A 26,140-nucleotide genomic window follows, 5' to 3' on the forward strand; every position below is an offset into this window, starting at 1 on the left:
TCGCAACTAGAAGTCGGTCAAAAATCGGTTTAAAGGGCGGCGGTTGGCCTATACCGGAATAACCCCACCGGTGGGGCTATTTCGGTCAGTTGACTTTGGGGGGGTGGAACACCCCCTTAAAATATTTTTTTTTAACATTTTAAACTATGAGTAGAAAGCTGAGGTCATTAGCTTTCTAACGGTACTAGTCGCATGCAGATCAGACAATTTTTTGACCACATTTTCCCCATTTGAAAAAAGTCGGTAAAATCGCAAAAAAAAACATAAATTTTTTTCATGCAAACTTTTAAAAATAAATCATACTTTTTATTATACTAGCGGCTACGCCCCTAGAGGCCTCTAGTGGCACTTTAAATGTTTTTGTTTGTTAAATTTAATTTTTTATGTACGATACCACCTTATTTGACGTTGAAGTCTCCCCTAAGGGGGGGATTTTTTTGTTTTTGGGGGGGTTAGGGGTGTCCCACCCCTCAAGAAAATATCTTAAAACCACCACAGGACCAGTAGGTATATTCCCTGAAGAGTAGAGCCCATTCGGTTCAGTGGTTACCGAGATCTTAAGCTTCAGACGGACAGACAGACGGACAGACGGACAGACGGACAGACAGACATCGTTCTACTTTGTATTATAGATGATTATGTTTTTTTAAGCTTTATACATAAATTAGAGGCAATTTCTGATTCGCAGGTCTTGGAATTTCTTGAAAAAAAAGATTTTTTCCCCAAAAATTTTTAATTTTAAAAATCCTGCCAGTTTTGACAGCAGTTTTTGATACATTTTTTCTTGTCTCAAATTGGCTAGGATTGACCTACAAGGGTGGTTAAGGTGTCTAAAGATACAAAATTACATGCCTGACAATTAACTCGAAATGATATGGGGTCTAACTCTAATATTTCAACACATTTTATGCAACAGGAATTTTGAAAATGCAAAATTTTGAATATGTACTCTAAATCTTGGAGATAGAACCCATATCCTGGGGAGTTTTTGTCAGGACATGCAAAGAGCTTTCTATAGACATCTTAAACACCTTTCTAGCTTAATCCTAGCCAATTTGACATAAAAAATCCAAACCGCGCAAAAATCGCAAACACCCTCTTATACGAAAAAGATGCAAGGGTTTCATATGGAATTTTAAATCTTCTAGCGGTCTTTCTAATAGACATACCCCTTCTTACATGAGCCAATGCAGCTGATACATCTTCAGGCAAATATTTAAGGCGTTCCTTTGGGCAGAGATGGGAAAAAACCAGGTTTTTTTTTAAAAAGATCAAACCAGTGTGGTTTATTTGGTTTAAACCGGTTTTTATTGGTTTTTATTAATAAAAACCAGGTTTTTTTGGTTTTTTTAATAATTTTTTTGGTTTTTTTTAATAATATTTAAATTAAAGTATTCTAATTTAGTATAAAGGGGTAGTTTCACGAAATGCATTTGAACTTAATTTAGTAAACCACATATTTTATCCTGGTTAAATGGTTAAACTACATTTATATGGCATATATTTCAAAAAATTTCAATTTTCTACCACATAGTTTTTAAAATATTAAGACTTGAAAATAGTCTTTTTAAATTGCATATATCACAAAAAGACAATTTTCAGGTCTTGATATTTTAAAAACTACGTGGTAGAAAATTGAATTTATTTCAAATATATGCTATTTAAATGTAGTTTACCCCATTAACTAAGAAAAAATATGCGGTTCACTAAATTAAGTTCAAATGCATTTCGTGAAAATACCCCTTTAGTATAAAGATTTAAACTATTAAAAGAATTTTGAATTAGGTATTTATGTTTTTGACTGTATAAAAAGACTAGCGGCTAGGCCCCTAGAGGCCTCTAGGGGCACTTGAGGAGGAGAGAGTCGAATTTAATAATTGATTTTTTATTTTATATTTTGTAAGAAAAGTAAAAAAAAAAATTTTTTTAGGGGGGGGCAACCCCCCCCCCTCATTTTTGAATTTAGTTAAAAAGTTTTTAAAAAAAGGTTTTCGGAGGGGGGGTTGGGGGTGTCCCACCCCCAAAGAAAATAGTTATAAACCTTCCCGGGACCTATGAGAAGCTACCCTGTTAAGAAGAACCCAATCGGTTCAGCGGTTAGCGAGATCCTTTGGTACAAACATACAAACACACAAACACACATACAAACATCCTGTTACTTTATTATAAGGATATAACTGGAAAGATAGGCCTTTGTATTAAAAAACCATTTAAACCATCCCACCTTGTTTTTTTTTGGTTTTTTTAGCGTTTTTTTTTGGTTTAAACCACTTGATTAAAACCACGTGGTTTTTATTTTGCCATCCCTGCCTTTGGGTGATATACTCTTCCCATTACTATAAAAATGTGTCTGAAAAATTTTAAATGTCTTTACAAATTGAAAAGCTTAGGCAACAAAACATGACATAATACAAGCAGTAAAATGACTAATAATGTACATCTAACAACAGGCAAGGCAATGATAAAAGCTTAGGTCATGCATTTAGGTTGTTCATGCTTCCAGATCACCTGAAAAAAACATTAGGGTATTATACATTTATAAATACAGTAATAAAAAAAAGTAAAAAAAGTGACCGGAATAGACCATTTTTTTTAGACGAAAAAAAAATTATGAAAAAATCAAGTTAGAACAACGCCTCCAATTGCAAATGATAAATGAATGCCATATCTTTCATTTTACAAAATCCCGGGGGTCGATAGGGCTTACCATTTTTTCACTATTTTAGATTGAACATGGCCTATTTTGAAATTTTTTTTTTGCAAATTTTTTGCAACTTTTTGAGGGCAAAAAAATCATAGAAGGAGTGATCTGACAAAGATTTGCTGAAGTAAGAAATGAAAGTATAGGCAATAAACTACAACTTTGCTTTTCTGAAGATCTCTCGCAAACGTTTAGAACACCGTTAAAAACGGTTTTAAAAAAGTTGGTCGTTTGACCGGAATTGACCCGATGACCGCATTAACCCCGCACTACCCTAATGTACAAAAAAAATGGAATTAATTTATTTGTAATGTACACAAATAAACACTTTTTAAAAAATTAACGCTTCCTACCGTGCAGCACTTCAGGAAAAGTCCATCTCCAAGCTTCATGATGTTAGCCTTGTGAATCACGGTCACCTTGGACCTGTTGAACTTGGTCGCGTAGTCGAAGGCGAACTTGGCGATGCGGTAGGACTTCTCGGCGGTGACAATCTTGAGGCACTCGACAACTCCTGGCACAGACTCGTGTTCTAGGCATGAGTATTCACCCTCAGTCTGCTCTCTAGTCGTCAAGGAACAATTTACATTTGTATATTTTTATTATTTACAAAAGTATGTTCAGAGGTTTGTTTGCTTTGGAAAATTGTAAAAATATTAAGATTTGTTAAGGGTTTCAGCCCAGTGAGGGAGGGGACATTGGGCTTTTTATTACACTAGTCTCATATTAAAGTTTTCTTATTATTTGGAACTTTGGGAACTCTTATTGAATTTCGATTGTACATCAATTTATCGGCCATTTTCTTATCACTGGTTTCACTGGTTTGAGACAGTTTTTAGTTTTAAAGTTGTTTCTTTTTGTTGTAATAAATTTACGTTTTTCAAATTTAATCCTCATCTTGTGTTAAAAATCCTTAATCAAATGATATTGTTACTCCTTGCCTAATAACGACCAGATCCACATTGTTATGCTTGCACCTGACCCCCTCCATACTCTTCACCTTCACCACGTTGGCGTACAAGTCCAGCTCATTCCTGAGCTTGATGTTCAGGGTCTCGCGCTCGTTGGAATAGGCAGGAGTCTGCAGGATTCCCTTCAGACACATTCCATTTCTAAATTAACAAAATCTTTAATAAGAGAAAGTATATATTCATTTCTTATACTCTTGAGATTTCGCTGTCTTTAAGACCCATCAAACTTCACTTTTATATTAAGAAATTATACTTAGGTACTGAACTATTTTCTTGGAATTTTTATCTACAGTTTTGACCTTTGTGTTATCTATAAATCTAAAATGTCCTTTAATTCTACGATAGTCAACCCTACCATTAGATATAACCAATGTGATTTACCTTAATCGTCAAAATAAAAGATTGTTACTTAAGATTAAATTATTAAATCCTATAATACGAGCGACGAAATTTTTGGACTTTATAATTTCCCTTTGAAAGCTTTATCCTACGAAATAAGACTTTTTAGTTTAGTTTAGAAAAAATGTCCTTTCTGACCAAGATGTGAAAATTTTATACCCAATTATGTGCTCAGATTGGTCCTACACTGTGTTACAATTATTCCAATTGAGGGATTGAATATTGTTCTTACCCAAGGGCAGCTATTCAGTAAATTTATTCCATTTGAAATTGCCGAAAATTAAATATTTTGTTAAAGTAAGGTTGGAGTAAAACTTGTTTTTGGTGTAACTGAAAGGGAAGTGGGTAAGAAGGGGGGGGAAAAGAAAAAAGGGAAGGGGGTTGAGGGAAAATTTTTACTTAGTTAGAATTGTTTGTCAGAATCACATTCCCTTTTACCTGGTTCTTACCTGGCAATACTCTCAACAACAGTGTCAATGGGCGAGGAGAGGGCTGAATGAACTTCACTGAGAAAGAAGACTTCAAAGTCCATGGGTACGCCAGCTGCCTTGAACACTTCCTCGACAGAGTCGACCAGTTCCGGGCCGACACCGTCGCCAGGTATGAGAGTGGCCGTCACACGTTCCTTGGGCATCACAGAGGTGGAATAGGCGGCTAGACACTGGCTTCTAAAATGAATAAGAATTAAAGACAGGTAGGGTTATGATAGAAATGGTAATGAAAACAAGGATGACAACATCCATAAAAGCGAAGCACTGAAACGGTAGGACAAACGGACATTAACACTTGTATAGTATCGGAACTGAAAAATCGGAACATAAATGTATAAATGTCGAATCAACATTGTAGGTAAATTTGTTGAAAAACTGCTTAAAAACAGGATAATGTTTATGGACATACTTACACTTTTGGACTTGATTATAGAGTTGCTTCGCTTATAATATTGTTCTTTGTTGTCCCAGGAATCAATATACCAATAATCAGATCAAACGGATAATTAAAACACTTGAAAATTTGTTGTTAAAAAAGTAGAAAAATCAACATGTTTAAAATGGACGTACGGACATTCTGGTAATGATTATAGAGTTGCTACGCTTTCTAAATCGTACCCAACTACTACAGGAATCATCATGCAAAGTTTGGAATCGATAGGACAATTCTAACATGCCTAAATTAACGAATAAAAGCTATCTATCTCGGACGGACGGACGTACGGACGGACGGACGGACGTACGGACGGACGGACGGACCAACCCTAATTATAGAAAAGCTTCGCTTTTAAAAAGGAAGGAAGATTCAGTGGGTGATAGTAGTTATTATATTATAGACAACTTTCCGCGGATATCAAAATGAAAAATTATAAGATTTTAACCCAGAGGGGCCAAAGGCCAGGGCTAACAAAACTAGCATCAATTTTATGACTCTTATATTTAAATATTGGTAAAAAATTGTCTGTAATACGAAGCTATATATGATTTTAAGTATGGCTGAGAACCGATTCTAATCCAGTGGATATTAATCGGTTTTGAAGCCATACTGGAAACTATCAAATCATTTCTGTAATAATTTCAAGATTAAAGAAAATAATGCCAAAATTGCTACATTATATACCTGCTTAATCCATTGTGTATAGATGGAGCCACCAGCTTTCCCCTGGAGGTTAGGGCCGCTCTGCCTAAAATTCTGACCAAGTTGGACGACATTTTCTATGAAATGCAACAAATTGCAATGCAAGGTTTACATTAGTAGAGTATTACATAATAAAAACATATGTAACTAAATACAATTTTTATACAATTATTGAGAAAACTAAATAAATTCAGAGAGAATTCATATAATCTTCTTTTTTTAACTCAATGGTGTATTTCATACTAGTTGTTTCACCCCTAGCCTTAAGGGAGGTCCGAAAATAGCCCAAAACCACCTCCAGACATTTAAAAAGCTTCCCTGAAAAGTATAATCAATTCGGATTAGTATTTAACGAGATTTTAAGATTCAGACAGAAAAACCTTACTACTTTACATAATAGGATAAGTTGATTATTGTTTAGCACAAAAATTAAAAATAGATAATCTTGGCATGGTAATAAGTTAATAACAGGTACTCAATTCAAGAGAACTTTTTTCTTGCTCAACCGGTTTGGTTAGGATAGGGCTGCCATCAACAACTCAAGCTGAAACAGATAATCAGATTATATGAACAGACAGACATGTACCCCTTTACAGGAATCTAAATGGATAAGACAATTGCCGATAAAGAGGGAGGTCATTTTCTAGTAATTCCCGTAAAGGTGTGTGTTATAAGGCCTAAAAATAGTAGTAGAACGATAAGGTGCTCTATATATTAGTATTCCCTATTGAATAGAACAATAGGGAAGAAATTTTTTTTTTTTTTTTGATAACCGTACCTGGAATATCTTTAAAAAATAAGAAATTTCTATCAAACGCTTTGTTTGGCTCAAACTGACAAAAATTAAAAAAATATATAATTATAATAAATCAACCTGTAAAGAATGGCTTCTTTCTTTATTTAATGGTATAGATTGTTCTTAACCTTTACCTTGTACCTATAGAAAACATTATTATTATAATTATATTTTTTTTTAATTTTTGTCAGTTTGAGCCAAACAAAGCGTTTGATAGAAATTTCGTATTTTTAAAAGATATTCCAGGTACGGTTATCAAAAAAAAAAAAAAAATTTCCCTATTGTTCTATTCAATAGGGAATACAAATATATAGAGCACCTTATCGTTCTACTACTATTTTTAGGCCTTATAACACACACCTTTACGGGATTTACTAGAAAATGACCTCTCTCTTAATGTACATTCTCAATAATGATACACAAAACTATACCTTATGTAGATTACATTTAGTGGTTGAAACATTTTTACACTTAAGTAAATGTAAGTAACAATCAAAATTCTATAAAGAGCCCTCAAACGTTATTATAAAACTTTGGGGACTTAATTAATAAACAGCCCAATGTCTCCTCCCTCCCTGTCATTTAATGGTTTGAATGAACACATAAAATTGAACTTTGGAAACTAGACATTGGTGTAATTATAGTTCAATTACAGGAATCAGGTATAACCAACAAGGGAATTAAATCTAAAATAATATTTGGGGGGCAAATGGAGAGGTCGTCAATTTTACGATGTGTTGCCCCCCAACGACAGCTGAAAAACACGTATAGGTTTCGTGATTTTTTTCCGAATTAATTTCGTTATTGGTATGAGCTGGTTCAAATACCTTATTAAGAAGATTTTTTCCATCCATTTTATCAACTTTGACCTCCTTGAATATTGATGGTAGATTATCCCATTTCTTATCCTCTATCACAGAATCTAATGTGGACCCACTTGGAGCCTAAATAATAACATTTTGATAAATATATGTGATAATATAAAAGCAGCCCAAAAGCTGCTTATAAGCTGTCCGACCGCCATGGATGTTTTATAGTAAATTATGCTTAATAATATTGGGAATGTTTACAAGAAGTTTCAACCATCTATCTTGAATAGGAGCAGAAAAAATCACAATTCCCCCAAAACGTGACGGACATTTCGAATTGTAGAGTAGCTTCGCTACTAATGGCAATTTAGTTACAATATCATAATTATAATTTGATTTAAAATAACATAGAATGGATTTGAATTACTGAAACTTTGAGGAAATATTTTTTTGTAATTTAATATTTTTAATAAGGGGGGGGGGGGGTTAATGCAACCATCTCGTCATCAGTGAGCAAATGGCACTTAGAATTCGAATTTCTATCTGAATTTTTGCATGAGTAATCCTTGGTAGGTCAATTTTCCCTTAATTGAACAAAAAGTTGAAAAAGTAACGGCTAGGGGCTAACGGCTCAGCCGTTTTGCAATTTTTTGGATATCTATATTGCAAATTAGTCACGAAACCTATCTCCACATAATACTCCTTTCCACTCCAAAACGCTATCAAACGGTTCTTGACGGTAGCTGTTGGTACTAGAAGTTTTAAAAATGGTTATTGCTATCATTTAACATGAATTAAACCAAAAATATGTTTTAAAAAGTTGATTCCTACGTAATTAATGATGAATTTACCCTGAAAATAGGCAAAAAACGGCTGAGCCGCCAGCCGTTACTTTTCCAACTTTTTGTTCGATTTAGGGAAAATAGACCTACCAAGGATTACTCATGCAAAAGTTCAGATCGAAATTCTAATTCTAAGTGCCATTTGCTCAATGATTACGAGATGGTTGCATTAAACCCCCCCCCCCCTTTGTTTTTAAAATATTCTAAGAAAAGCTATAGGTATGTATCTGATCCTAGGAAAGTTTTAAGCTATTTCCCTTTTATACATGGGCAAAATGAAGACAAACCTGAGCCATATAAACTGTATAATTAAATTGTTGGCAATGCCACTGAGGACAATGTCTCACAGCCAAAAACTTGTCGGCCTTTGCATTTGACAGCAGGCAGCCGGCCGCGGAGCCCAGCGGTTCGACTGCCCCGTTGCCAAGGAAGCTGGAGGCGCTGAGAACCTGCCAGCCCATAACTTTGGCCAGATTCTGAACTCCTAAAATATAAGATTTGTTCATTTGTGTGTTTGAGCTTTCACTCAAGGAAAAAAATACAATATTGTTTGTTAATTTAAAACAATAGAGTGGGAAGGAGTTACATAATCCTATGTAGTATGTACATTGTACCCACCCCGTGGACCCCTGTGCCGACTTTTTGTTGGGTCTCGGAATATCAGCCAATAGCGTTGCAAATAATGACAAAGACAAGTCGCAAAAAAAAGCAATTTGCTAGCAGACTAAAAAGGTCCCCAACATTGGATCGATGTAGTTATCTGGATTATATATTTCTACATACACTCTTACATTTATTTGCCCTTAACTAAATTTTTCTGAGATAAAATGTCAGGAAAAAGCATAACCAACAATCAAAACAAATAGAATAAAATTTGATTGTCACATAAAATGTCGTTATTGATATACACTACTAAGTCAGATCCCAAAAACCAGCCATTATCACGAAACTTCAAAAGCACCTGAAATTTGATGTTGTGAAAGTTGGCACAATATGAAATCCCTGAGTTCCTGTGGTTCATAGCTGAAGTTGAGTACCCTTCCATCCCTGCAGATGACTCTCTGCATCTTCTCACCCACGTGGATGACCAGCTGGGTCTTCATGATAATGTCGTACCCAGCGCTTAATATACTCACCTAAATATAATATCATTTTTGATTACGTAAAAATCATAATTGTGAAATTCTTTGTTTGATGGCTAGAAGAAATATGTTTAGATTCAACTAACCGTCATTTGTCCTCTTCCTCCCTAATAAAAAATCCGATCAAACTTGTTTTTTGTCCTAATAAATATGGTATCTTGAGAGGATAGTGGTACCTTCCCCTAAAAATAGTTATAAAATTTCCCATTACCTATGAGAAGCTGTAAAGGAGAACCATATCGGTTGAGTTGTTAATGAGATTCTTCGGTAAACACATACAGATCCTGTTCCTTTATAATAAGGATTAAATTCTACTGAAGTAAAAAAAACCTACCCTAACGCTGCTACAAGTTGGGGAAGACAAAGTCGACCAATGTGACGTAATCAGAGGATCCTTGAACTCTCTGGCCAGGGTGTCCAACACATAGATGGTCCTCAACCTGAGTACAACATGCTGTGCCTGCCTCACTATCTGCTCCAACAACGTCTCTGAGGACGCCATCTCAAGTAAGGAATGTTTGTCGGCGGCTTCGGGTCCCGCCTCCCGCCGCTTCTTTGGTATTCCAATCGGTGCCGAGCTCAGGCTGGGACCGTCTGGATTAATATTAGCTGCCTGGACTTTGCGCAGCAGCTGAAACAGCGAATGTTCTAAAACATCACTGTGGTCATTACGTGAAGGTGGTGCCGCACCCGAGCTCTTTTTGCGTCCATCCCCAGCTGAGGAATGGCAGAGGGATATTGTCAGCTGTATGTCAGGAAATAAGCTGGCAATGATGTGTGAACCCGCCACCATGTGCGGTATGGGTGCCTGCAGCTGGACAGCCTCTCTGGCCAGCTGGCTGAACAACTCCTTGCAGAAGAGTGCATTTTGAGCGGCCTCCAGTTTTCCCTTCCAATCCATGGTTTCCGAGGTCTGTGCTAGCCCAGAAAATTGACCAATTGTGGCAGAGATTAACTGTTCATTGTCCCTTTGTATCATGACCTGGATGTAGGCCACCCCCTCTAGTTCACTGGGCACGCGAACTTTTAAGGCAGAGGTGAATTTTTGTTGTGGTGTGGTAGATCCCCCTCCAGGAGTTGAGGAGCCGGGTGCAACTCCACTACTTGTTGCGCTACTTGGTCCTACAAATAAAATATGTATGAAACAAAAACATTTTTCCCATTGTGTTTAAGTTAGATAGGTACCAAAATCATTTATCTTTAATTTGACAAAAATTGGCGAAACCAATTTAAGACTAATAGTTTCTAAAAATCTCTCTCGAAAAATGAAAGAAAATGGTATGTTTCTTCTATTAGTCTAATTAGGTTAATTTGAACAAACATTTTGAGAATGGCCGATAAATTGATGTACAATGTTGTACATACCCAATGATTATACATAAAAGTATCCCTTATTTATATTACAATAAATGGTACCTAGAAACGTTTTGAAACTCAACTAATCAATAAAAGTTCCCAAAGTTGATAAGCCAACGAATAAGAAAACATTATTATAAAACTTTTGGGACTAGTGTTACTGTACATACATGCAGTAGTTGGGTTCTTGGAACCCAACTGGAACCCAACTTTTATCCTCCTTATGAAGGGCCACCCTAGTAAAAGGAGGGGCCAACCTCTTCGCAAGGAGGGGCCAACCCCTAAAAGGAGGGGCCACCCCCCAAAAAAAGAGGGGCCATCCCCTTAAAAGGAGGGGCCACCCCCCTAAAATGAGGGCTAAACCTCTAAAAAAGAGGAGCAACCTCTTATTTTAGTTCTTTTTATGATTCCTAATTAAATAATCAGAATTATGTTCTATTTTAAGGTGTTATAACCCTGAAAACGAGGGGCCACCCCATTAAAAAGGAGGGGCAACCCCCCCTAAAAAGGTGGGGCAATCCCCTAAAAAGGAGCGGCCACCCCCCTAAAATGAGGGGCCAACCTCTAAAAAAGAGGAGCAACCTCTTATTTTAGTTCTTTATATTATGATTCTTTATTAAATAATCAGAATTATGTTCTATTTTGAGGTGTTAACCCTGAAAAGGTGGGGCCACTCCATTAAAAAGGAGGGGCCACCCCCCTAAAATGAGGGGCCAACCTCTAAAAAAGAGGAGCAACCTCTTATTTCAGTTCTTTATATTATGATTCTTTATTAAATAACTAGCGGCTTCGCCCCTAGCCTCTAGGGGCTTTGCCCCAAGCGGTTAGATCAAACCAATTTTTTGTATTTTAGATTTAAAGGAAATTTAAAAAAAAAAATTTTTTTGGGGGGGGAGACTTTTTTTTTGGGGGGGGGTAGTCGACCCCACTATTTTTGGGGGGGTTGGGGGGTGTCTTACCCCCCAAGAAAATAGTTATAAACCTTCCCAGGACCTATGAGAAGCTACCCTGTAAAGGAATACCCGATCGGTCCAGCGGTTAGCGAGATCCTTCTCTACAAACAAACAGACAGACAGACAAACAGACAGACATCGTTCTAATTTGTATTATAGATTAGAATTATGTTCTATTTTAAGGTCTTATAATCTTGAAAAGGAGGGGCCACCACATTAAAAAGGAGGGGCCACCACATTAAAAAGGAGGGGCCAACCTCCAAAAAAAAAAGCAACCTCTTTAATTTTAGTTCTCTATACTACACATTGCGATCTTTAGACAAAAGTAAACTTCAATATCTAGGCTTGTATTTGAAGAAATGATGTAATTTTTTTGCTAAAGCTCGGAAATAACTTAAATTTGCTTCTGTTAACTTCTAATGTGCATTTGGTAAGCACGTCTGGCTGTTTTGGAGGAGCAAAGCTACCCTATTTTTTAAAAAATCTATAAATTATCATAATTTTAGTTATGATAGGAATATTTTAGCAAAATCAACGTCTATGTAAATATTTCTTATATGCAAACAAAGTTTGTGTTAAAGAATATAGCGTCAGGTGCGCCCAGTTCGAGTCCCGGTATTTTTAGGTAGGCCTAGTATAAGTAAAATAGGACACTTATAATGCATGTTTTAAAGGGGGGAGGCGGATGTGACACTTTTTGAAACCAAAAGTAAAACGTGCATTATCTCAGCCCATAAAAGAGTTACAGCTCTAAAATTCGGCACAGCAGTTGCTTTTGTGGAGAACAAAATGGAACTGTGAAGAAACGGCGGCGGAACAGCCGCTCCTTCCAAAAACCGCTGTTTCCCGCCGAAATTTCTTTTGCCTTGACACTTATAAGATTTTACACTTTATGAGAAAAAAGTTTATCTCAGATGATTGAGAACTGTCTAATTTGGCGAAAAAATGAAAAAAAAATTGGCAGGAGCGGCGGTTCCACCGCCGTTTCTTCACAATTCAATATTGTTCTCCACAAAAGCAACTGCTGAGCTGAATTTTAGAGCTGTAACTCTTTTATGGGCTGAGATCATGCATGTTTTACTTTTGGTTTCAAAAAGTGGCACATCCGCCTCCCCCCTTTTTTACAGATATAAACAACAATAACCTAATTTTCAAAAAAAAAATTTGATTTTGTGTTATTACCTTTATTCAAAGTCTAGCTATCTTCATTTAAAGTTTGTATACAGAAATAAGAACTTGACATCATGTATTTTTTCTCTCTTGTGTTAAACAAAAAAGCTAACTTTTAACAATTTATTTATCTTGTGTTACACAAAAAAAGCTAACTTTTTACGATTTTTTTTACATATTTCTTCATGAAGCTTCAATAGTTGCTAATATGAGTAAAAGGGGGACGTAACTGAAGCTTTTTTGATGCAGGGGGGGGGGGGGGGTTATCAGGAACCACTTGATGAACCGTGTAAATTTTTGGGACTTATGCCCAGTTCACAAACAACTTTTAGAGGTCAACCGATTTATTCTGTAGGTCAACCTAAACAATTCCAACTAACAAATGCCTTTATAAAATCGTTCAACCTAAAGCTTCTTGAGGTCGACCTAATATTTCCATAGATCGACCTATGTCTTTTGTGAACTAGGCTATAAGCTTTTATGGGTATGATCATCTTATGGTTTCAAAGTCTTCTTCTAGTTTTGTAGTTAACCCCCTGCCGCCAACCCATAAAAACCCATAAAAATGAACCTAACCTTTATTTTCTCAGAAACCATTTAATCAATAGAGATGATTTCTTAAACTTAAGCTTTTATGCTTATAAACTAACTTTTAGTATAGAAGTCACCCCACCTGCGCCAACCCCTTGCCCTCCGGGGCTCTAAAAACCCTAGAAATTGACCTAACCTTATTTTTCTCAGAAACCATTCGACCAATAGAGATGATTTCTTAAACTTAAGCTGTTATGGTTATAAACTAACTTCTAGTTTAAAAGTTACTCCCATACCGCCAACCCCTAGCCCTAAGGGACTCAAAAAAACCCTAAAAATGAACCTAACCTTAATTTTCTCTGAAACCATTTGACCAATAGAGATGATTTCATAAACTTAAGCTTTTATTGTTATAAACTAAATTTTGGTTTAGAATCACCCCTCTGCCACCAACCCCTAGCCCTCCAGGAATAAAAAAAACCTATAAAATGAACCTAACCTTTATTTTCTCAGAAACTATTTGACCAATAGAGATGATTTCTTTAACTTAAGCTTTTATGGGTATAAACTAGCTTTTGGTCTAGAAGTCACCCCCTGCCGCCAACCCCTAGCCCTCCGGGGCTCCAAAAAAACCCTAAAAATTAACCTAACCTTAATTTTCTCAGAAACCATTCGACCAATTGAGATGATTTCTTAAACTTAAGCTTTTATGGTTATAAACTAAATTTTGGTTTAGAAGTCACCCCCCTGCCGCCAACCCCTAGCCCTCCGGGGATCAAAAAAAACCTATAAAATAAACCTAACCTTTATTTTCTCAGAAACTATTTGATCAATAGAGATGATTTCTTAAACTTAAGCTTTTATGCTTATAAACTAACTTATAGTTTATAGGTCACTCCCCTGCCTCCAACCCCTAGCTCTCCGGGGCTCAAAAAACCCCTAAATTGAACCTAACCTTAATTTTCTCAGAAACCATTTGATCAATAGAGATAATTGCTTAAACCTAATCTAAACAGCTAATAAACTAACTTCTAGTTTAGAAGTCACCCCACTGCCGCCAACCCCTAGCCCTCCGGGGCTCCAAAAAAACCCTAAAAATAAACCTAACCTTAATTTTCTCAGAAACCATTTGATCAATAGAGATAATTGCTTAAAGGAAGCCTGCAAGAAATACCACGCTTTAACTGCTGAAAGACTGCCACCAGTAGACCAAATACCCCAAATTTGAAGCCTTCAGCTTCTATAACAAAAAAGTTCTAGGCATTTTAAAATGACATTTTATGTACAATGGAAATTTTAAAAGAATTGCAATGCTCATGTTGAAAACTTTGAAATTAAACTACGTGGCCTAGAAACAAAATTATAAGCTTATTTTTGTCATAAATTTAGGTTTCCAGTAACTAATTATATCTTTACAATAAATATACCCATTTTTATAGTCAAAATAATTTTAAAAAATTAAGTTTTACTTGCGTTGTACTGAATGTACTGTAGCCAATCAGAAGGCTGAATCAGCTTAACAACCAATCACAGCTAAGATTGTATTAGTTTACCCCTTTGTTTCCGCTATGATTTTCGTTTAAAAATGCAATTCAAGTCGAATTTTTTCATAGATTTTGACTATGAAATGTGGTGTTTGTATTGTAAAAATGTAATCAGTTACAGGCAATCTAAGTTTTTGACAAAGATAAGGTTATAATTTTATGTCTAGGCAACGTAATTTAATATTGTTTTTTCTTTCATGAGCATTGGAAATCTTTCAAAAATTCCATTGTACATAAAATGCTATTTTGAAATGCCTAGAACTTTTTTGTTATTGAAGCTGAAGGCTTTAAATTTGGAGTGTTGGGTCTTCTTGTGGCAGTCTTTCAGTAGTTAAAGCATGTTATTTCTTGCAGGCGTCCTTTAAACTTAATCTATAAAGCTAATAAACTAACTTCTAGTTTAGAAGTCACCCCACTGCCGCCAACCCCTAGCCCTGCGGGGCTCAAAAAAAATCCCCTAAAAATGAACCTAACCTTAGTTTTCTCAGAAACCATTTGATCAATAGAGATGATTTTTCAAACTTAAGCTTTTATGGTTATAAACTAGCTTTTGGTTTAGAAGTCACCCCCCTGCCGCCAACCCTTAGCCCTCCGGGGCTCAAAAACCCTAAAATGAACCTAACCTTAATTTCTCAGAAACCATTTGATCAATAGAGATGATTTTTTATGTGTATAAACTACTTTGTTTGGCAGATATATGGTTATAAACTAAATTTTATTTTAGAAGTCAGCCACCCTGGGCTCAAAAACCCCCTAAAAAATATACTTTAGCTTAAATTTCTAGTAAATTTTTTTTAGTAGGCTTTCAGAGGAATAACCTAACCTCAGTTTTCTCAGGAACCGCATTATTAAATGCAGATATTTTGGACTTAAGCTGTTATGGGAAAAAGAGTTGGGACTCTATACTTTGTTAATTAAAAATTTTGTTAAAGCAAAGCTTTTCTTTAATAAGGTTTGGTCTGTGAGGGTTAGCTTTTTTTCGTTAATTGTCCTATTGATTTTAAACTTTGCATGATAAGGGGGGGGGGGGGTTAATGCAACCATCTCGTAATCAATGTATAAATGGCACTTAAAGTTCGAATTTTGATCTGAAATTTTGCATGAGTAATCCTTGGTAGGTTTTTTTCCCTAAATCGAAAAAAAAGTTGAAAAAGTAATGGCTAACGGCTCAGCCGTTTAGCCGTTTTTTGGCTATTTTTAGGGCAAATCTGTCATAAATTACGTAGAAATCAACTTTTTGAAACATATTTTTGCTTTAAATCATGTGAAGTGATACAAAAAAAAAACATTTTTTAGATTTCTAGTACCAGCAACTACCGGCTAGAACCGTTTGAAAACGTTTTGGATCGGAAAAGAGCATTATGTGGAGAGGTTTCGTGATGGATTTCGCTTGAAAATACCCAACAAATGGCTAAACGGATGAGCCGCCAGCCGTTAGCCGCTACTTTTCCAACTTTTTGTGTGATTTAGGGAAAATAGACCTACCAAGGATTACTCATGCAAAATTTCAGATCAAAATTCGAATTTTAAGTGCCATTTATACATTGATTACGAGATGGTTGCATTAAAAAACCCCCCCTTTCTATAGCATTTAGGTACAAGTTAAAAAACGTAGCTACTCTATAATCATTAACAGAAAGTCCAAATGTCCATTTAAAACATGCTGATTTTTAAAATTAAGGTTAGGTTATTTACAGGGTTTTTTTGGAGCTCCGCAGGGCTAGGGGTTGGCGGCAGTGGGGTGACTTCTAAACTATAAATTAGTATATAAGCATAAAAGCTTAAGAAATCATCTCTTTTGATCAAATAGTTTCTGAGAAAATTAAAGTTAGGTTCATTTTTAGGGTTTTTGAGCCCTGGAGGGCTAAGGGTTGGCGGCAGGGGGTTGACTTCTAAACTATAAGTAAGTTTATAAGCATAAAAACATAAGTTTAAGAAATCAACTCTATTGATCAAATGGTTTCTGAGAAAATGAAGTTCATTTGTAGGGTTATTTGAGCCCCGGAGGGCTAGGGGTTTGCGGCAGGGGAGTGACTTCTAAACTATAAGTTAGTTTATAAGCATAAAAGCTTAAGTTTAAGAAATCATCTCTCTTGATTAAATAGTTTCTGAAAAATATAAGGTTAGGTCAATTTTTAGGTTTTTTTGAGCCCCGGAGGGCTAGGGGTTGGCGCAGGTGGGGTGACTTCTATACTAAAAGTTAGTTTATAAGCATAAAAGCTTAAGTTTAAGAAATCATCTCTATTGATTAAATGGTTTCTAAGAAAATAAAGGTTAGGTTCATTTTTATGGGTTTTTTTTATCCCGGGAGGCCTAGTGGTTGGCAGCAGGGGGGTAACTACAAAACTAGAAGTTAGTTTATGAGCGTAAAAGCTTAAGTATAAGAAATCATCTCTATTGGTCAAATGGTTTCTGAGAAAATAAAGGTTAGGTTCATTTTTAGGGTTTTTTGGAGCCCCGGAGGGCTAGGGGTTGGGGGCAGGGGGGTGACTTCTAAACCAAAATTTAGTTTATTAGCATTAAAGATTAAGTTTAAGCAATTATCTCTATTGAGCAAATGGTTTCTGAGAAAATTAAGGTTAGGTTCATTTTTAGGGGTTTTTTTGAGCCCTGGAGGGCTAGGGGTTGGCGGCAGGGGAGTAACTTCTAAACTAGAAGTTAGTTTATAACCATAAAAGCTTAAGTTTAAGAAATCATCTCTATTGGTCAAATGGTTTCTGAGAAAATAAAGGTTAGGTTCATTTTTAGGGTTTTTGGAGCCCCGGAGGGCTAGGGGTTTGCAGCAGGGGGGTGACTTCTAAACTAGAAGTTAGTTTATAACCATAAAAGCTTAAGTTTAAGAAATCATCTCTATTGGTCAAATGGTTTCTGAGAAAATAAAGGTTAGGTTCATTTTTAGGGTTTTTTTTGAGCCCCGGAGGGCAAGTGGTTGGCGGCAGGGGGGTGACTTCTAAGCTAAAAGCTAGATTATAACCATAAAAACTTAAGTTAAAGAAATCATCTCTTTAGGTCAAATGGTTTCTGAGAAAATTAAGGATAGGTTCATTTTAGGGTTTTTTGGAGCCAGGGAGGGCTAGGGGTTGGCGGCATGGGAGTAACTTTTAAAATAGAAGTTAGTTTATAACCATAACAGCTTAAGTTTAAGAAATCATCCCTATTGGTCAAATGGTTTCTGAGAAAATTAAGGTTAGGTTCATTTTTAGGGGGTTTTTGAGCCCTGGGGGGCTAGGGGGTGGGGGTAGGGGGTTGACTTTGAAACCATAAGATGTTCATACCCATAAAAGCTTAAGTCCAAAAAATTTACACGGTTCATCAAGTGGTTCCTGAGAAACCCCCCCCCCTGCATCAAAAAAGCTTCAGTTACGTCCCCCTTTAATATTCATTATACAAAAATATTTCTTGAAGTCTAAAAAATAACTACCTAAGTAATAATAAGTAAAAAATATCAATCATTTTAATTAACCAATCAAATTGATCAAAATTCATTTTTAAAAAAAAATTGTAAATATTTCTTTCTCACAAAAAACTATAAAATTGCTTTAAGATTGTTAAGAAGGGGATTCTTTGACTGTCTTCAGCATAATATCTAATTCTAATAAAAATTAATTACCATTGTATTAGTGTTATTATGGCGCGAAGCGCCAAAAATTGTTTTTAGTGATTTTTTGGCGCGTAGCGCCAAAAAATTTTTTTAACACCTAAATGCAGACCTATAAGAGGATATTTTTCTATAAGGAGGAGAGGGGCCACCTAGTGGAACTGAGGAGCTGGAAAGTACTGCATGTATGTAGTAGTGTAATAAACAGCCAAATGTCCCCCCCCCTCTCTGCTTTGTACAGCTAATCAAAAAGTATTACCTTGGTTATCAGCATCATCCGCCTTGGTCACCTCAAACACGCCAGATTGTTTAAACTGACTTCCCGCCGTCCTGTAACTTAAATCACCCAGAATAGAATTGCCCACCTTCTTCAGCCGCCAATTTTGTCGCAGCCGCAGCAGTTCAATGTGAAAGTCTTCCGGCGCCCGAGCACCTTTTGTTTCATTTTGAAGATTTTTTAGGTGCTCCGCGCCTTGGATTAAAATTTTGCTGGGTGCCTCCAGTGCCTTCTTCATGGCGAGTAGGAGGACAAAGGGTTTAGGTTCATGCTGTTCCACCTGGACAGGACCGTCCAGAACCATGTAGCGCCGAGGGTTTCCACTGCCAGGGTCTTTGCCGCAATCCTGAATTTATATTATGTAAGATGAAGTATCAGTTATCAGATAAGGACCATTAACACCGAAGAATGTAAAAATTATTAAAAAATAAAAGCGGCTAAAAAGCTACTTAATAGCAGTCGGACAGCTACGGATGTTATATTCTTAAATATGCTCCATAATGTTGTAAAGGTTGTAAAAAATCAGTTGTCTAGCTTTTATTCCGGCCGAGAAAATCATGTTTCCCCCACTTAGTGTCTTACGAACGGACATTTGGAATTATAGAAAAGCTTCACGATTAAAAATAATCAAAAATCAGTACCTAATATGACTCACGGTTTTTAGTTTGGATTTATGATTTTTTTTCGATTTTTTATTGTTTTCTTTTTGATCTTCAGGATTTGAAAATAATTTGATTTTTTAAAAAGCTAGGAATAATATCCTATAAATAATATAAAGCATAGGTATAAAGGTTTATTTTGTCCGAACCTAAAAAGATATCGAAAACTTCTGGTCTTTAAATATTTCTTAAGTTGGTTCTATGTTATTTTCCTAGAGGCTAGGGGCGAATAAGATAAAAGACCACGTACCTTTGTTGCAATAGAAAGAACGTCTGATGCAACACATAATTCTGTCAAAGCATCTCTCAGCTTATTTCTTACTGACTCCCAGGGCCAAACTATAATAATTATCATTAAATTAATGTTGAAATTTAAAGCATTTACCTAGGTATTTTTAATAAACAAGATTTAAAGACTTTAATACCAGTTATCGTATTACAGACAGCTTTCTGCGAATATTAAATGAAAATTTTAAGATTTATACCAGTTTTTTTATCCCCAGGGGACTGTAGGAAAACTGGTATTAATATATGATATTTCATTTTAATATTCATAGAAAATTGTCTATAATACGATACGATAAATGATTATTTCAGTAAGACTGAGAACCAGTTCTAACCCAACGAATCGGTTTCGAAGACATACTAGAAATATTCAATTAACCCTTCTGAAAATTAAAATTATTGGTTGAAACGTGTGGACACTTAATTTAATGAAACAAAAATCAAATCCAATTTAAGTCCCCAAAGTTGTTAATCCAACGAATAAGAAAACCTTATCATAAAACTTTGTGGACTAGTGGAATAATCAATCATTTGTCTACTTCTTCACTGTAGCGAAACATTTCATAGATTGAAATAAAAGTTTTTACCTGGTTGGCTAAAAGATTTCATATCTTCATCGTCATCTTTATCTGCCCCCTTGCTTTCCCCATCAACTTCCATATCCTCTGGTGGAGTACCGGCACCAGTCATCATATCATCATCAGTGAAGTCAATCTTGTGCGCCAACTTGGACAGGTTCTCCGACATGGTCAGCGGAGGCTGAGTAATCTCTTGGCCGTCATAGGTCACCTCCAGCAGAGGATTCTCACCCGGCGGCTCAATCCGTACCGGGATAGTAGCCATTGTGAATGTTATAAACTTGATTCTGAAAAAAATGTATATACTATATGTAAAGAAAAAAAATAATGACTATTTTTTATGGTGATCAAAACAAATCAATAAAAATTTCGTGGCTGATCCCGTTCCCAGGGTGATGGTTGCTGTTGGCGTTGTTGATAATCATGCTGTTGTTGCGGTGACTGATGCTGAGGTGGAGGAGGTGGACCTCGCGACATAAACATCGGCGGCGGCTGTGAAAATTGTGGTTGCGGCGGAACATTTCTATTGGTAAATGCTGGACTATATGTATTCCTCTGCATATCTGCGTATCCTAAGCTGCTAGACGCGTTGTTCTGGCTGTGTGGTGAATATCCTGAACCTGAAGGCTGATAATCAAACTGTCTTGCCGGGGGAGGGGCCGGCGAAAATAATGGTGGCGGCTGAACGTTTCTCTGCATGTTAGTGGTGAATGCTGGACTAAATGTGTTCCTCTGCATGTCGGCATACCCAGAACTGGAGGCGCTGTGTGACGAATAGCTGGAACTTGGCTGATAATCATAATGTCCTGGTGGGGGAGGGGTGGGTGCTGGAGGTGGGGTACTGTATGTTGACATAGCAGGGCTGTACGGGCGCCCGGAATTGTAATTTTGTTCAGACTTGATATTTTGGGACCAGGGGTTTCTCTGCTGCAAATTTTGTTGATGTGATGACGTAGAAGGAGATGGATTGAAACTACCCCATGTAATAGGACCTTGATCACGCGGGTTGTAGTTGCGCTGCTGACGATAAAACGGATTCATCTGTCTGCTGTATATTCCGTTATCATGTCGCTGATCATTAAAGTGCATATTGCCATTGTCATAATTGTCCGCACCATTATGGTTAAGATTATTAACTCCACCTGTACGTGGATTGCCGTTCCTTCTGTTATTTGACTGGTCTCGTCTGTTATTTGATTGGTCTCTATTGCCACCATGGAGCCTGGCACGTTTCCTTGCCACTTCCTCCTCACTAGCTCCCGCCTTTACCATCTTGGTTATGACAATCTCCTTTTTCGCCGCTCTTTCTTCTTCGTCGTCAGAATAGTCAAGAAACTGTGGGGGCGGCTCCTCGTCGTCACGCCACGAGGCGTCGCTGATCTTCAGACGCATCAGCTGTTCCAGGAATACATAAGATGTAAACGTATCGTTCTTAGGTGCATAGTATACATCCATTCCGTTAGTAATGGCCTTTGAGTCAATATGCTCCCTGGAATTAAATCTAACACAGTAGTAGGGCTGTGCAACGGGTCCAATAACATCGAATACTTGTCCGAGCGCACGTTGGCCTTGATCCAAAAACAGAACAGAATCAATATCAATGGCAGGATTGCCCGGCAGTGACTCGACAACGACCAGTTCGTTGACACAGCTGCTGACAATACCAATCTTGGTCACCTCGGATTCATTAACGCTGGCGTCCACTTCCTTAACTGGGGGTAGATCACACAGCCGCAACTCGTTCTTGGTTCGGGGAGGATCTTTAGACCCTTCTAAAATAAAAATTATGATTTAGTGCCTATTCATTCATGATAAGTAAAAAAAAATACCCTGTACTTTTACTAAAAGCCTACTATATACAATTAAATAACAAATGCAATGAGTCATAGAGAAACGATTAAGATTTTGAAAAAGAATAAGCATTCTTATGGCAATTGTTCATTTTTTAGGTATATTTTTTTGAAATATAACACACGTAATTAGGTACCTAAACATTCATCTATCAATATTGATGAAAAAAACTTACTTGAATTATCTTCCAATTCTTCGCCACCATCGATAGATTCAACATCCGAGTCATCTGAATTAATCTCAATCTTGACATCCTGTCTGTACTCCTGAGTGTCGAACCCAGCATCCTCCATCTCCTCGGAGTCGTACACCACAGGCTCCTCCTTGATGTACATGTCTGAGAAGTCCGTAGCTCCCCCGAAGAGGACTTTGTCCATGAGTTCCTCTAGGATGCATGAAACTACTTCAGAGGGGCTGTATTCCACCTAAATAATAGATATTTTCCATTATTTGTAAACACAAGTTAAAAATATATAATAAACATGAATTTCTCGGCCGATATATAAAATACACAGCTACATTTTAGTAAAGATTCCCTGAGCATCCAGAATATAATTTACTTGGTCCGTCGGCCGTGTTACAAACGACCTGTACATACTTTATTTTAAAAATCGTGATTTTCTACTTTCTATACATTTATTTTTTATGACACTAAACATCTGCTAGGTATATAACTGACTTCGCCAGTTGTACAACCATGAATTTTTTTATTCGCTACTCATGAATTTTGTAACCATTGTTTCTGCATTTTTATCAAACAAAGTTACTTCTTGCACTTAACAATATAAATAAAAGTCCCTTTTTCTTAATTATTAAGTAAGACTTGGCTTTATGTAGGTAGATAAATTATTGTGCTAAATAGTTTGAAATTTTAAAACACTTCGTTTAATTGAAGCGATTTGAGAAATCGATTAGAACAAAAAAATCAACTAACCGGTATAACTACAGGTTTAATATCATCTTTACAATCCTCAGTCTCACTTTCCGAACCGCTAGCCACATCATAACAAACCAAAGGAAACGGCATTTTTGTATTATTTTCTTTTACATAAGTATATAATCTGAAAATATAAATATTATTCATTTAGGTAAGTTTTATCTTGTATTTTTTGTACACATCTTCTCGCATAGAAGTCAGCATACTCTGGTGGTAATAGTTTCAGCTGTTTTATCACATTATCCAACATGGCCAAAGCTTTTGCACCGGGAACTAAGTCCTTATTTCCGTAGGAGTCCTGAAATGAAAAATAACATTAATCATATTGAAATAATATATACACCTAAGTATTTTAAAAACATTTAAGCATCCAAATAATATTTCACCTTTGGATCGTAGAACTTATTTTCGAGCTCTTTCCAGAAAACGTTGACAGCTACTCCGAAATCTTTAGCCTAAATTGTTTATTTGATTAAAACTATTATGAATTTATTAGGTGCAGGGAAAAGGGAATGTGATTTTGACAAACAACTCTTAAGTGAAAATTTCCCCTTAACCCCTTTCTTTTTTTTCTCCCCTTCTTACCCACATCCTCTTTAGAAAAAAAAACAAATTTTTGGCAATTTCGAATGGAATTTATTGTCTGAATAGCAGACCCTGATTAGAAGCTGACCCACAATTCTGGTGGTAACTAGGTAATTTTAGTGTAACAGAATAATATAAAACTAGAAAAATAAACTTTAAGATTTTGCCCACGCCTGAGTAGTTGACAAAATCAAAAGTAGTTTTAAGATAACTGCCATTCATAAACAAGGATTATTGCAACTCTATAATAATATCTCATTCCTAAATATGATAACACTATAACCAACGCAACAATCTTAATTGTAAAGATGCAACGGTGTTACCTTCATATTGTGAAACCAAAGGGCAGGAATAAAAAGAACATCAGCAGGCTGCAGATCTACACTAAGCCTGTTGTGTGTGGGAAACAGGGGAAATTCTGGTCCAGGATTATCTATGTCTGTGACTAGTGACTTATCACCTGGAAAAAAGTAGACGATAACACAATTTGTTTATTAAAATCTAAAGATCTTGGCTAAAAGTAAGTTTGCCCTGTGAGACCATAAACTTTTAGGTGAACATTTTTGGGAACATTTTTATTGGAATAGGCCAGGGATTTACACTTTTTATCTAAGTTTATTTGGGGAGGGAAGGCCTTAAAGAATATTGCTTTTAAAAAATCAGATGAACAGAAAAAAAGAAGAAATTAAACTAGGTACCTTGTAAATAAAGATTATCTGCTTGCCAAGGAGGCCAGAGCACTGCAGTTTTATGCCCAACAACTTGACAATAAACATTATCTGTGACGTCATAATGGGTCCATATCCGCACACCAGCCGAGGATATCCGCAAAACCGAAGAAAACATTTGTTCCTCCGCGAAAACTTTGGGGTGGTGAAAATCTTGAGATATTTGTGGATAATCTGTACTTAAATTCGACACCTGAGGGGTCCTTCCATCGCCGCTCACGCTTCTAATAAATTTTTTTTTAGCAATATAGGTAAAATCATTCACATGAAAAAGAGATGTAAAATATAAATATGACAAGGGAACAATTTTCGTCAATTTAGCTAGCTAACATGGTGTTTGTTTATTGGTGAATTTGTTTATTCAATGAAGGGGAAGAGATGGAGTAAAGGGAGTGGAGTGGGAAATAATTTAGCCCGCTGCAAGTTTCACTTTTTTGGGGGAAAATAAGTGTAAATCAAAATAATATATAATAAATCCATTAAGAGAAGCATACTAAAAGAGAGGGGTAGGTTTCTGGTAAAATCCGTAAAGGTTATGTGTTATAAGTAAAAAACAGTAGTAGAACGATAAAAATTTATGTTAACTCTTTAAAAAAAAATTTGTTTATAGTTAAGTTCTTTTCAATAAGAAATGCACATATTTAGTGAATATTGTTGTTCTAATACTATTTTTAAGCCTGAAAACACACACCTTTACGGATTCTACCAGAAACCTACCACTCTCTTTATTTTCCAACATTTAAAAATACTTACCTTAGGTAATAAATTTCATCTGGGGCAAAGAAATGCTCCTCGTTCATCTCTTTCCTAGCTCTGTCAACCAATACTCCGAGATCAATATCACAATAAGAAAAATTTTTAGTCCGGAAATCAAGATTTTTATTTTGTCCTACATGTGCGCGAACCATGTGACCAGATAGCTTTTCTTGAAGATATTTATCATCTTTCCAGAGGTCAAGGCAAGGCCCCAGGTTAGCATTTCTTAAAACAGCAGGCCTGTGATTTGTTTCAAGATAATTTTTAAATTTCGTTTCATCTTCAAAGATTAATATTTCACTTTCTCCAGAGCTGTTCATTGTATATAATACTTATATATCTTAAAAAGTATTATAATAATCAAAATCAAACATAGAAATCATAGATTTTTGTTATTAAATCGATATAAAAACATAATTTAAAGAATGTTTGTTTATATTTCGGCATGGCGCGCAGTCGACCATTTGAATGCCGCACGCACATTTTTATACAAAATGTCGTCTTCTAAAATTACTTAAATAAGGAAAGTACATTCAAAACAATTAAATAGTTCCAATAAGGTTATTTTCAAAACTAAATATAAATATGAATTTATTATAGAAAAATATTTAAATTTCAGATATGATGTGTCTTCTAATCTTTTTTTGACCTTATCACTGATGATATGCAAATGAATTTATTATTTCTTGGATGTTACATCAGATTTTAATCATGTACTCTAATAAAGTGAAACTTGTAGCTGGCTAAAATCAAGATCCACTATCCATCCTCTTTACTCCATCCCCTTCTACTGGATAAAAAACTGACTAATAAGTGATGTCTATGTTAGCAACCTAAATTGACTGTTTTTTCCCTGTCATACATCCATCAATATTTATATTCCCCATTTTTCTTCTTTTTTGCTTGGTAAATTAAAAAAGCCAATATTATTAATAAGAACAACCTTATAAAGAACGTATTTACCCACGACCGTGGCTCAACACGTAGCGCATCCGTTCGAATCCCGATCCGACACCGAGTCATAACTAAAGACGTTAAAATGG

At 36.0% G+C, this 26,140-nt stretch overlaps 4 protein-coding genes across 4 annotated transcripts in view; all 4 read right to left on the minus strand.

Moving 5' to 3' along the window:
- The window catches only part of LOC145317835 (isocitrate dehydrogenase [NAD] subunit beta, mitochondrial-like), a 15,883-nt gene extending 10,048 nt beyond the window's left edge, over nt 1-5,835 (minus strand). Inside the window, exons 1-4 of the mRNA XM_080159108.1 lie at nt 5,683-5,835; nt 4,521-4,739; nt 3,643-3,813; nt 3,055-3,265 (exon numbers count right to left, since the gene is read on the minus strand). Of these exons, the coding sequence (XP_080015234.1) occupies nt 3,055-3,265; nt 3,643-3,813; nt 4,521-4,739; nt 5,683-5,774 (693 nt within the window). The 5' untranslated portion in view covers nt 5,775-5,835. The remainder of the gene's footprint in view (nt 1-3,054; nt 3,266-3,642; nt 3,814-4,520; nt 4,740-5,682) is intronic.
- Nucleotides 5,774-20,555, minus strand: MED17 (mediator complex subunit 17). Its single transcript, XM_080159106.1, has 8 exons — nt 20,250-20,555; nt 19,628-19,716; nt 18,701-19,064; nt 9,624-10,411; nt 9,109-9,283; nt 8,435-8,631; nt 7,324-7,440; nt 5,774-6,244 (listed from the first exon to the last, which is right to left on the minus strand). The coding sequence occupies exons 1-8, from the start codon at nt 20,503-20,505 to the stop codon at nt 6,215-6,217; spliced, it is 2,016 nt and encodes a 671-aa protein (XP_080015232.1). The 5' UTR covers nt 20,506-20,555; the 3' UTR covers nt 5,774-6,214.
- LOC145317833 (uncharacterized) lies at nt 20,526-23,153 on the minus strand. Its single transcript, XM_080159107.1, has 3 exons — nt 23,026-23,153; nt 22,267-22,516; nt 20,526-22,012 (listed from the first exon to the last, which is right to left on the minus strand). Exons 1-3 carry the CDS (start codon nt 23,116-23,118, stop codon nt 20,598-20,600), a joined length of 1,758 nt encoding a protein of 585 aa, XP_080015233.1. The 5' UTR covers nt 23,119-23,153; the 3' UTR covers nt 20,526-20,597.
- LOC145317838 (tRNA wybutosine-synthesizing protein 5-like) lies at nt 23,152-25,581 on the minus strand. Its single transcript, XM_080159112.1, has 5 exons — nt 25,095-25,581; nt 24,312-24,565; nt 23,937-24,073; nt 23,415-23,483; nt 23,152-23,326 (listed from the first exon to the last, which is right to left on the minus strand). Exons 1-5 carry the CDS (start codon nt 25,415-25,417, stop codon nt 23,168-23,170), a joined length of 942 nt encoding a protein of 313 aa, XP_080015238.1. The 5' UTR covers nt 25,418-25,581; the 3' UTR covers nt 23,152-23,167.
- Between the last annotated feature and the right edge of the window lie 559 nt (nt 25,582-26,140).

This window comes from Acartia tonsa, chromosome 4 (genome assembly GCF_053477335.1).
Source record: "Acartia tonsa isolate MP-2025a chromosome 4, ASM5347733v1, whole genome shotgun sequence".
NCBI classification, from domain to species: Eukaryota; Metazoa; Arthropoda; class Copepoda; order Calanoida; family Acartiidae; genus Acartia; species Acartia tonsa.